A 12,668-nucleotide genomic window follows, 5' to 3' on the forward strand; every position below is an offset into this window, starting at 1 on the left:
TAAAATTCTTGGTTCCTAGCAAGTGTTGGGTAATTATCAAGTTATTAATAATTGCAATGATTGACTTCATGGAAGGATGAATGAGCTAAACATATATATATAAATTATTTGTACTTCCCAGAGCAACAAGATAGTATCTCTAGTAAAGGTTTTTAGAAGACCTGCATAATTAATAAGTCAAAGAGTGAGGTTCAGTTCAGCAAATATGGAATCTCTACCATGGATTGGGTATGTCTTTTGTGTAAGTAGGTGAATGGGGGTCCTTCCACCAGCAGAGAGAATAGGCTGCACATGTCCCTCCAAGGTGAGCTGTTTCCCCATCAGACCAGGTGCTGTGACATTTGTGCACTGAAGATCCAGGCAATCGTAGTGAGGATCAAAAGCACCCCTATGCATTTCAAGGTGACCAATGTTTTGTGGAACCCCACAGTTGCATTTGGCTAGTGGATCTTTCCCACCAGGGTTTGACAAAGTGACCTGAGACAGCAAGAGAAATCGACACAGGATCAAGCTCCAGCCTCTTCAGGAAGGCAGGGGAGCTGGAGCTGAAGATGAAACCAGCTGGTATTCAGCTAAAGCTGTAGAACAGCCCCTGGCGCACAAACCAACAGTTACCCAGTAGTTTTTCCCTGGGCTTCACCCCCAGCAGCAAAACCTCCAGCACGACCACGTTCGACACTCAGGAAAACACTTGGTTAGACATTCTAGGTATTCAGTAGTAATGGAAGCGGAGGCTGTGAAGACCTAGAACGGTCTGGGTCTTCTTTAAGATGACCACATCATCTTAACACTCAGTCAACCACTATTTTTGAAGACCTACTCAGTATTTAGCCCTGTGTAAAGTTTGGGGGCACAAGGTGATTGCCATTTAGGGGAACAAACAAGAGTTACAGTCTCTTAGAAGTGGTGTAAAGGAGGTGTGGACAAAGGGCAGCAGGAGCAGAGGAAAGGTTCTCCCTAAACCAACCTGGGCAACTCAAGGAAAGCTTCACATGTAGGGGTGAGAGTTGAGAGGACTCTAGAAGGATGTGTTTCCAAGAAGGACAGGCAGAGAAGGGCAATCCTGGCAAGGGAACAGTCTGTGCAGACAGGAGGAGCGGGAGAGCATGGCACAGCTAAGGAACTGCAAGTGGCTCAATAATGACAGGAAAATACAGTGCACAGAGAGTGCTACAGATGCGACTGGATAGTAGGCATCAGGCACGTGGGCAGTATTGTAGAGGATGCGTGGGTGAGGAAGGGAACACAACATGGGGCAAGGAGATCTGAAGACCATGGAGGGCTTTCAGACTACCAGACTAGCTATCAGACTAGCATGGGGGGGAGATGATGAGCTGAGAGAGGGCAACAGAACTGGGGACAAAGAGAGGTCCTGGGCTCTTCATTACAAGGGACAGAAAACTGAACCCAAACAAGAATGTCCTGGCTCGCGTAAAGAATACTCCAGGGGAAATTCTAGTTTCAGATGCACCATGAACAGGTCTCAAACAGAGACACTGGGAGCCAGTCTCTTTCTCTGTCTCTCCTCAGCTCAGCCTTATGCTGGTCCATTCTCAGAAGGGATTTCTCCTCGTAACCAGAAAAGGCTCCAGTTTATATCCTTCCAGGTTCAAATCCAACAACAAAGGAAAGTCCAGTTCCTTAATATCTGAATCAAAGTTCTGGGATAAAGTCTCATAGGTTCCAATAGGTCTAATTCGGGTCATATACCTATCCCTGAACCAGTCACTATGGGATACACCGACTGGCGAAGACAACATCACATACTTCAACCATAGAACATGTAACGGAATCAACTTCGCCCGAAAGATTTGGACTGAAATCGGAAAAAGCTTACATCTTCAAGAGAAATTGGAGATTTGTTGAAAATAGGGTAAATAAAGGCTGGACTGACAAAGCAACAGCATATGTTCACTAAAAATCCCTAAACAAAGGTTACAGATTTAATGACATGAGTGACAATACGTGTAGAGAAAAACATACAGTTTTAAGAATACAACTTGTGGTTAAATCTCACCTCTATCATATGTTTGTAAGGGTTAAACTGCAAGGTCTCCATGGTAGGCAGTACCAAGAGATATCTGAGATGTCGACCTCCTAATCTCTGGAACCTTTGAATGCATTACCATTGTAGCAAAGGAACTTGGTAGATGTGGTTAAGTGAAGGATCTTGAAATGGGGAGATTATCCTGGGTTATCTAGGTGGGCCCTATATAGTCACAAAAATTCTTATAAGAAGGAGACAAGGTGACTAATGTCAGAAAAGGAGATGTGACTTCGGAAGCAGAGGTTGGAGTGATATGCTTTGAAGATGAAGGAAGGAACTACCAGCCAAGGAATGTAGGAAGCCTCTAGAATCTGGAAGAGGCAAGGACATAGTTTTCTCTGGAGCCTCCAGAAGGAGCACAGCCTGCCGACATCTTAATTTTAGCTTCGTAAGACTCATTTTGGGACATCTGAACTCTACAACCATAAGATAATACATTTGTGTTGGTTTAAGCCGTTAAGACTGCGGTCATTTGTTACAGCAGTGATAGAAAATTTATACAATGGGAGAGGAAAGTCCTTGTACACAATAAGGTAGGACATACTTGTAAACAATTGTTATTTCAGCATCTTACTTTGAAAAGGCATCTTACTTTGAAAGGCATTATCATTTAGATCAAGTGACCTTGTATAAAAATGTGTGCTACGCAGAGCCACAGGAAACATAAGCAATTCTCAAACCATGCTTTCCTGCTAGAGCATCAAAATGAAAGGCTCACTATGCAATTAGCTCTCCATTAAATTCCTCTTCAAAGCGTTCCATGCGTGTGGCGGGAAGACCACCTTCTTCTCATCGTTTTGCCTACTTATTAAAAAGACAAATGTATGGAACACATCCAAGATCTACTAAATCACTGTGCAAATCTATCTCAGGTGTGATTGTGGGAGGCTGAGCAGTGGTCCCTAAAGACTGCTGGATACTAATCGCGAGAACCTGTGAATGCTACCTTAGGCAACAAAAGGGACTTTGCAGGTATGATTAGGTTAAGGGTCTTGTGATGGGGAGATTATCCTGGATTAGTGGAGTGGGCCTTAAACGTAATCACAGTGTCCTCTTAAGAGGGAGGCAGAGGGAGATTTTACTGCAGAAGAGGAGAAGGCGATATGATGATGGAAGCAAGAGACTGAAGTCCTCGGCTTTGCAGTTGGAGGCAGGGACCACATGCGGAGGAATACAGGCAGCCTCTAGAAGCTGAAAAAGGTAAGAAAACAATTCTCCCCTGAAGCCTCCAGAAGGAAAACAGTGCTGCCGACACTTTGATTTTAGATTTCTGACGTCCAGAAATGTAAAACAATAAATTTGCTTTGTTTTAAGCCACCAGTTTGCGGTAATTTACTACGGCAGCTCCAGGAAACTAACACAGTGTTCAATGAATGACATTCCTCCACGATTGCTCTTACTTTCTATATTTAATTTGCTCATGACTCTATTTATTTATTTGCATAATATTCTTTTTCAACCAAAAAATGCACGAAATATAGCGCCGGCCCCGTGGCCGAGTGGTTAAGTTTGCGAGCTCCGCTGCGGCAGCTCAGGGTTCGGATCCTGGGCACGGACATGGCACTGCTCATCAGGTGACGTTGAGGCGGCGTCCCATAAGCCACAACTAGAAGGACCTGCAACTAAGATATACAACTATGTACCAGGGGGAATTTGGGGAGATAAAGCAGAAAAAAAAAAAAAAAAGATTGGCCACAGTTGTTAGCTCAGGTGCCGATCTTTAAGAAAAAAAAAATGCACTAAATACAAATGACATAAAAAGTGATATTTTGACATTGCCGTTTGAAGGAAAGACAATTTTCTCCATGAAAGTTTCTAGACAGAGAATATCACATAGAAAAAAGTTGAATTCAAGCCATCTTTCCATTGGGAACATATACCAAGCAAGACAGACAGACAGGGAACATCTTCTACAACCCTCCAGTTGGTTGTGCAACCACATCATTTTTATGTGTTTCAAGGCATTCTGGTGTTTTCCCTTTATTTTGCCCTTAAGGGATTTTTTCTGTGTTACATCTTTATTTTAGCTGCCATTTAAGTGAAAGTTAATCGTGAGCCCCAAGAAGGTTGAAAACTTGGTAAAGAAAATGGTTCAAAAGAAGAATGTATGTTCAAAAGAATGGCTCTCTCTTGCCCACTTTCCATCAACCATCATCTGTTGTCACCACCTCCTATTGAGCCACTCGTTTGGGGAGCATGGTGAACTTCTTTTTACATTATATTTTACGTACAGAGTGCATTTAGTTACTTTCAAGTTGGTATTGGTTACATAAACTTGCTTTCATGTTCAATTAAAGCGGTTCAGCAAAGGATAGGGGCATGTGGGCGGACCCAGGAGCCTGCATTGTTATAAACTCTGCATAGAATTCTCTAATGAAAATTAATGTTTGAGAACCACCGCCTTAGGGAATAATAGGGGAGCATTTACCCAGGGCTTTGCTCTTGATCACATTTCCCAGTCCTTTCCTCTACAACTGCCAGTGTTTGCAAAGGAAAGGCAAATTAATATTATTTTCATGAGCTTATTACAATTATGAGGGCAAAACAGGCTTTTTAAAAAAAAATCACATAACCGAATTAAAATGTTTTTTTTCTCAATTGTCCAGTTGCTCACTTCCTTCCAATAATGCGGTTGATTCCTAGTCAACTCCAAGTCAGACCATTTAGGAATATTCAGATTGAAGACAATCCTCAGAGGCTCTCCTAAATGGTTGTCAAATTTTGGCAAACCTAGATCAGAGAAAGGAGAAAAGAAATGCCTAATTCATCCACATACACAGGAAATGCAGTATCTAATCGCTGCACACACACACACAAAACTAGCTTGAATAATCATAACTAGGAAAGTGGGGCCTCAACTTAGAGTAACTTTTCTTTCCAGCACTTTCTCTGAAAGGCTACAGAGTTTTTTGCCCCAAATCCCAGTTGGGTACTTAGTGAACTACCATTTCATAGTGGTTTATCTCCCTATCAGTACCACTTCCTTTAGAACACAAATCTCCGTAGGGTAACAAGTGGGTTTTCCCCATATTTCTACTCTCTAAAGTTTATTCACTCATTCACCAACTATACAAACATACCTGCATGTAAAAGTACAGAGAATTGGTATTACGCATTTTGTTACTATGAAGTCATAAGTGTGCAAAATGTACACTGCTGATGCTAACACATTATTGGCAAAACGGGACACTTATGATGACCTTTATTTGAAAGGGACACTTGGGCCAGTGGTGAACAGTATAGACTGTCCTTGTGCTCACAGGCTTTAAATTTAAAAGAAGGTGGTTGAATAAGTATTGCATCGTCATGTGAAAAGGGCTGTGACTTGAGGATTATAAAGTGCTGAGGAATAGGCACCCAGTCTAATTGAACCATGCATGGTGCAGAACTGACATGGGAGGGCTGCCCCATTATTCCTTTTCAACTGAATTCAGTGCTTGCCTTCCACTCCCTTAGGTTCTATCCTTGATTGTTGGAGGAGACTTATGAGTCATTCTTGACTCTTGATATTAATAACCATGTCTTTGACTTATTAGCTTCTGGATATGTTTATATATGAGGGATAAGATTGCAAAATCTTTAATACATAAGCACAGAGCTCTTGGCTATAAAGGAAGTATTTTAAGAAATGGTGCAACAAATACATTTAATTTAACGAATATTCGTGGCATATCTACTATTTTCGAGGCATTGAGATGGATACAAAAAAGAAGTCCATAGTCCTTGTTTTCACAGTTCTTAAATGCAAGAGTGTGTGGATGTGAGGCTGGATGTGCAGGAAACAGGGACAAATGGAAAGGAAGGAGAGAAGAACAAGTTAAAGTGTGTATACAAATAATCAAAGGAGAATATTATTCCATATGAGGCTGCAGAGGACAGTGTGCAGGATAGAAATATCATCCTGGTCCTGATCTAATTCATTTTAGGAGAGAACAAACAAGGAGCTCAGAACAGTGGGGGGGGTGCCCTGAGAGCAAGACCTGACATAACCCCTGCAGTCAGATATTGGCATTCCAGAAAGCCTCCTTGCCCATACCCCCCCACCCCTCCCAGTCTGGCAAAACTTCCCTCCTAGTGGTCCCATAGCTTTTGTGCTAACTCTCTACTTGCACCTACCATATTAAAATGCAACTTCACCTTATTCTCGTGTCTCTTCTTATGCCTTATTCTTGTTATTATTGTGTGTCTCTACAGACTGAAATCCCGAGGCCTTGGCATTGCACCCCTGGCAGCCAGCGATGGTGTCTGACCCTTGGTGGAGACTCTATAAATGTCTGCTGCATGGCACTGGGCATCCAGTGCAGCACAGATCACATCATACGTTCTCAATAAAGATTTGGTAGGTTAAGTGATGTTGCTTTAGAAATCGAGGTACCTCAATTAAAAAAAAATCAAGGGCTAAAGTTTTTACAAACCATCTTTCAAAGATTCTCACAGCTAATGTGCAAGAATTACCTGGAAAGGCTGTTAGAAATGAAGATTCCTCAGAAATTTAGATTCAGAAGATCTGGAATTGGGGGATAAGCTCCCAGTTGATTCTAGAGCAGACGTCCCCATGCCACACTTTGAGAAACTCTGCCCTCATTACAGAGCTTCCTAAAAACGTTACCTGCCTTTCTCATTAATGGTACCTGTTCATCTTAAAACCCTAAAAGAAGGGATTTATACAATTCGCACCAACTGACAAATAATAATAATGTTTTCATTTCTAAAAGTTTGGTTACCAAATGGCTCTTTGGGTGAAAATCTTTTGTTCAGACATTATCAGTTAGCCCAGCTCTGACTAGTGTGATATCTCAGTGAATAAAGCTGAGCACACGTGCAAACCCGTAGTTAACATAGGGTGAGGTACACTTCTAAATCCCTGCACAGACCTAGAGAGGGACCTGCAGCTAGAGAGAAGGAAGTGGGTATCTTAGAACAGCTTTGAAAAGATGTCATTTTACGAGGGCTAAAGAATAGGGATTTCTTGGAGTTGACCCGGTGGTGTAGTGGTTAAGTTTGCACACTCTGCTTCAGCGGCTCAGGGTTCGCCGGTTTGGGTGCAGACCTAGCACAGCTCAGTAAGCCATGCTGTGGCAGCAACCCACGTATAAAATGGAGGAAGACTAGCACAGATGTTAGCTCAGGGCCAATCTTCTTCACAAAAAAAAACCCAAAAAAACAAAGAATAGGGATTTCTTGGGTGACCTCAGGACCCAATTTTTCAACTATCAGGTTAAACAAAACTTAGCTATGTCCATGCCCACCCCCAGAAACCTGGAATGCCAGGCAATTCAGAGAAGCATCACTCAGTGTGTCAGCAAATCAATATTGGCTTGGAGTCCTAAACAAAATAAATCTTCCCTAAGCCCCACTGTGATTTCGGAATTCACGCAAAGATTTCATAAATAAAACAACGCGGTGTCAAGAGCAAAGGCCGGTAAACTAATTTGAATTGTAGACCTCGGTCTCCAAGCCATGGGAGTTGGCCTCTGGCGGCCATATTGAAGTGAAGGTAATTAACACAATCCATCTTGCAATGAGATGGCGCTTTGCAGGCTGTTTGAAATTCCGTGAGCGTCTCACCCAGACCCCAGTAACTCTTTGAAATATGCTGAACCATGGCAGTCAGCACACAGAGGGATCGTTACGTGAGTGAGACACGGCAGAGAAATGACAGTTTGTAACTGAGACCACTTCATGGGCAGTTTGCCAGCTTTTTGGGAAATTATAAGATAAAGGTCTCGATATGAGGGCTTTCTAAAGTGCACTGCTATGAATCTATAAAAGCCCTTTAAACATTGTTTAAAAATTTTAAATTTATGTTCTTTCCTAAGTCCTGCTGCCTTAAAAATTAATTCTATTTTAATCTAAGGATTTAGGAGATAGGATGATAACACTGTGAGGTTTTAACAGGAACAGAATGTATTCTTCAGGGCAAGCGGATCAGGACCTTTCCTGGATGTAGTCATTGCCATCTATTACTCAGCAGAAAACATTCTCGGATATCAGATTAGGCTCATCTTTGCTCAGATGATGATAACACTTACCGAGCACAAGCGGTGGCTTTGAAATAGCTGGTCAGGCGGAGAAACAATGATTTGACAACATCTTGGGCGAGAAAGAGAAAACATTTAAACATGACCAAAATTGGAATGAAATACAGGAAACGGAGCAGTAATTTGGGAAACAGTTACTCACAAGTAATAGTTATCATCAAAGGGCATGTGAAGACACTGGCTAATAGTCCTCCCAGAAACCATCTGAAACAAGAAGATTGCTCAAGTTTAGCAAACGAATTACGCATTTCTGTGAGATGTTCTTTTAGACGTTCTATAGACTTACAATTTAAAGATTTACTATAAAACTACAGTAATAAAAATAGCGTGGTCTTGGCAAAAGGATAGACATATAGATCAACGGAAGAGAATCGAGAGCCCAGAGATAGACCCGTACCGATAGACTTAACTGATTTTTAACAGCGGTGCAGAAACAATTCGATGGAGAAATGATAGTCTTTTCAACAAATGGTCTTGAAACAATTGTATATCCACATGTAAAAGAAGGCACCTCCACACATATGTCACAGCTTAATCAAAATCTAACTCAAAATGAGGCTGAAATGTAAACCACGAAAGTGTCCTTCCAGAAAAACAGAGGAGAAAGTCTGTGTGCCCACTGCTTCACAACTGCCAAAAAAGTGTGTTAAAATTTTAGGGTTTTGCCAGTCATGATGGGTGATTGCTTCACTGGGTGGAATTTTTTTTTAAAAGGATAATGTCTTTATTGTTTTTATCGTCAAACTATGAATCACTGAAGGAAATTACAAATAAGTACAAAAGAGGAAGGAAAATATCATCCAAAAAGTCCCACCAGCCTAAAGCAGCTATTCTTAAAATCTGATGAATATCCTTCCAGACATCTCCTCATATGCATTCTTAAAACTTTTCCTGAATTGAGATTTAACAAATGTACAGTAAAGCGTGTAAAATGCACATCTGGTTTTTTACCCAAACCCCTGTAACCACTACCCAAATGAAAATATAGAATATTTCCAGCACTCTATAAGATTCCCTTTGTTGTCCCTTCCCACTTTTCCCCCGCAGAATTACCCACTATTTTTACATCTATAATAACTGACTAGTTTTGCCTTGCTTGAATTTTGTATGTATGTGCAGTCGTACAGAATCTTGTGTCTGTCGTCTTTCACTTACATAATTTCTAGGAGATTCAGCCATGCTGTTACCAATATCAATAATTCTTTGCTTAACCAATTTTTCACTCAACTTTTTTATTTTACAATAACTTTAAATATAGAGAGAGGTTGCAAGAAATGGTACAGAGGGTTCTCATATACCCCTCATCCAGCATCCCCCAATATTAGCATCTTATGATACTGTGGTATATTTGCCATCATTAAGGAACCAACACTGGTGGATCACTATGACCTCAACTCCACACTTCATTTGGACTTCACAGTTTTTCCCTAATTTATCTGTGCTCCAGGATCCCGTCCAGGATGCCATGTGACATTTGGTCATGTCCCTTTAGGTTCATCTGGGCTGTGACAATTTCTCAGACTCTCCTGGGTTTTTGACCTTGGCAGTTTTGAGGAGTGCTGGTCAGACAATGTGTCGAGGGTCCCTCAGTTTGGGTTTTTCTCATGATTAGACTGGGGTTTGGAAGACCATAGAGGAGAAGTGGCATTCTCACCACATCGTATCAAGAGTACATGCTCTTGACATAACTTTTGGAAGTTATGGTTTTGGAAGCAGGTTTCTGAATGCAGCTCACATTCAAGGGATGGGGAGTTAAGCTCCCTTTCTTAAGTGGGGAGTTTCTACAGAAATTAACCTAACAGGAACATTTCACTAATCGTCTTGTGAAATAAAGGGAAGCTTTCCATGGTCAGCTAAGTTTGGGAAACGCTAAGTTAAACAAAGCCAGCCAAGTTTCCTCACTGCATTATTTCATGGGGCCTTTATTATGCTAACGTACATTATGATCCTCCAACTTGGGATTTATAATGCAGAATTTTGAAGATTTATTTTTAACCACAGTACCTCCCCTCCTTTTTGTTCTTTTGGTCCCATTGTGATCTCAAAATATTTTTCAAACCTCATAATTATCTGGGAAGTTTGTTTTAAAGTACTGATTCTCACTAGATCGAAATTAGCATCTCCGGGGGTTGGAAGCAGGACTTCGTACTTAAAAACACAACTCCACCAAGTGAGGCGAGATATCTGGCCCTCTGGAGGGTCAATGAATATCGATGAGCCCCTGGCACTCCGCATACAGAAGTGAAGGAGATGCACAATGTGTCTCAGGGAGCTCACATTCTTGTAGGGAGAGATAGATCATTAACATTTAAACAAGTGAACATATAATAGGTCAGGTGGTGATGAGAGAGTGGCATGCTATTTATACATGGTTGTCAGGGAAGGGATCTCTGATGATGGGACATTTGAACAGATTCCAGAAAGAAGTAAGGGCACATGTGATGACGCTTTGGAGAACACTGTACTAGACAGAATAAACAGCTAGTGCAAAGACCCTGAGGAATGTGTGCACTTAGCAAGAAGGGACTTGATCACTGCCCTGGAGATTTGGGTGAGAAAAGAATAGGAAGGGCATGCTGGGCAGATGGTAGAACAGAACGTGCCTATGATCAGGCAAGAGCATTATACGCTCTAAGATGCTGAGAGGGCTTCCCTGGAAGAGACACTTTATGTTAGGATATAAAAATGTAATGGGAAAGATGGAGTCCCAGTGGGGGCCCTTGAACTCCAGGCAGGGGTTCTTAGACTATATCTGTACCAGGAAGCTGCTGAGGATTTGAACAAAGGATGAGACATGGTAAAATCCAATTTCTAGCAAGATCTACTGACTTTTGTGTGCCTCATGTGATGACAGGAAGAGAGAGGTGATAGATAAAGGGACACTTATCATGGACAGACAAATGAACAAATCTTAGCCACAGAGGCACCTAAAATGCTTTGTGGAAGAAGGCAAGGAAATCATGAATCAATTACAGCTTCATTAATTATGAAACAGCACCACATGAAAATAAAATCTGAATTACCTTGCACACGCAGAAATGATTAAGCATGCAACAAGCAGAATCACTTGAAAGGAAACCTCTTGCAACAAACTGGCTTCTAACAGGAGAAGTAAAAATAAATAAATTAGAAATCATCGCTGATTAAAGAATCTTGGAACAACAAAATCACACTAAAACTTCTCTTCTACACCCCCTCCCCCAAATTTTCAGATGTATGTCAACTCAAGCAATTCGTCATAAGTGACAAGATAAAATTATCAAATGTACTGGACCATCCATTAGAAAATTTCTACAAATAATTAGTTTTTTCTATCATTAAACAATAAATTAAAACATAGACAGTTTTGGGCTTCATTTTACTTTAATGTTGGGGAAAGGCTTTGTAGAATTTATGCTAATGTCAGAAATCTAACTCTGATGATTATGATAATAATGATGCCTAAAATTTGTAAAGTGTCTTCTAATTCACAAATGGCTTTCACACATCAGTTCAGTTAATCAACACAACAACCTTGTGAGGTAGAAACCATTATCATGGTTCTGCGGATGAGAAGACCAAGACTGAGAGAAACTATGAAATTTGTCCAAGGTCACATAGTTACGAGGTGCCGGAGCCAAGATTTAAAACACGCATCTAGCCAGAACATAATGTTTTGCCTGAAATGGGGCAGGGAAAAAAAATTGCAACTTTGCATACTGGGCGTCTCTAGAGAGAACCCTTTGGCCCTGGAAAACTCTTTGCTATCAGTAAAATATCATAGCTCTATTGAGCCACCATGGAAAAGATGGCAAATCCTGCAGCAGTTATAAACGTAAGACTTAAACCAACTGTGACCCTGAGTATCACCCCAGGCAGCTAAAAGAAATCAGAGCTGGTTTAAGGATTACCCCATAAAGATTTAAAGGAAAGTATAAATAGACTTCAACTTCATTTTTGCCAAATGCTTCAAAAGCTCAATTTTGCAACAGTAGTTTAAAACTTGGAATGACTTTGTGCTATGAATGTATTTATTTTTGCTATTTAGGCTATGAATGAAGATTGATTCAGCTAACAAGACCTACTTAGTCCAGAATGTGGGAGGAATACTGAAGATTGGCAACACAAAATATAGCAGTCATCAATGTCATCACTGCAGTGTACAGTATTTCATGTATACTGTGAATTAAAGAAGTTCTTGTGGGTTCAATTGAACACTCAACCATCCTTCTAGAGTGTGTTTCTATTCTTAGCCTTCTCCAGTTTCATGTGGAATTTGGAAAACATTTTTTCACAGAAACAAGTCTCATTTGACAAGCTGCAAAGATCACTAGACTTGAATACTGAAGGATGACTGGGTTCAATTCAAGTTCTACGAAGGCGAGTTGTGTGATTTTGGACAGGGTGTTCATCGATTCATTCCATCAGTAGCCATTTACTTAGTACCTATTTGGGTTTGCTCAAGTGAAACCTCTTTCAGGAAGCCTTCCTTGATTGCTTCACCGCCCTCTTGGCCCTTAGCTGCTCCCTCTCTGGACTTCCATTATACCTCATGTGTGTCTCCATCGGCAATCTTTTCACACTGAGTTAAAATTGCTGTT

At 41.0% G+C, this 12,668-nt stretch overlaps 1 protein-coding gene across 6 annotated transcripts in view; it reads right to left on the reverse strand.

Moving 5' to 3' along the window:
- Positions 1-3,440: 3,440 nt before the first annotated feature.
- The window catches only part of TMEM71 (transmembrane protein 71), a 31,748-nt gene continuing 22,520 nt past the window's right edge, over positions 3,441-12,668 (reverse strand). For all 6 annotated transcript variants that reach the window (XM_070221843.1, XM_023648984.2, XM_070221844.1 and 3 more), the window contains 4 exons: positions 11,112-11,187; positions 8,231-8,292; positions 8,080-8,140; positions 3,441-4,777 (listed from right to left, as the gene is read on the reverse strand). In XM_070221843.1, the coding sequence (XP_070077944.1) occupies positions 4,762-4,777; positions 8,080-8,140; positions 8,231-8,292; positions 11,112-11,187 (215 nt within the window). In that variant the 3' untranslated portion in view covers positions 3,441-4,761. The remainder of the gene's footprint in view (positions 4,778-8,079; positions 8,141-8,230; positions 8,293-11,111; positions 11,188-12,668) is intronic.

Source organism: Equus caballus, chromosome 9 (genome assembly GCF_041296265.1).
Source record: "Equus caballus isolate H_3958 breed thoroughbred chromosome 9, TB-T2T, whole genome shotgun sequence".
In the NCBI taxonomy this organism is placed as follows: Eukaryota; Metazoa; Chordata; class Mammalia; order Perissodactyla; family Equidae; genus Equus; species Equus caballus.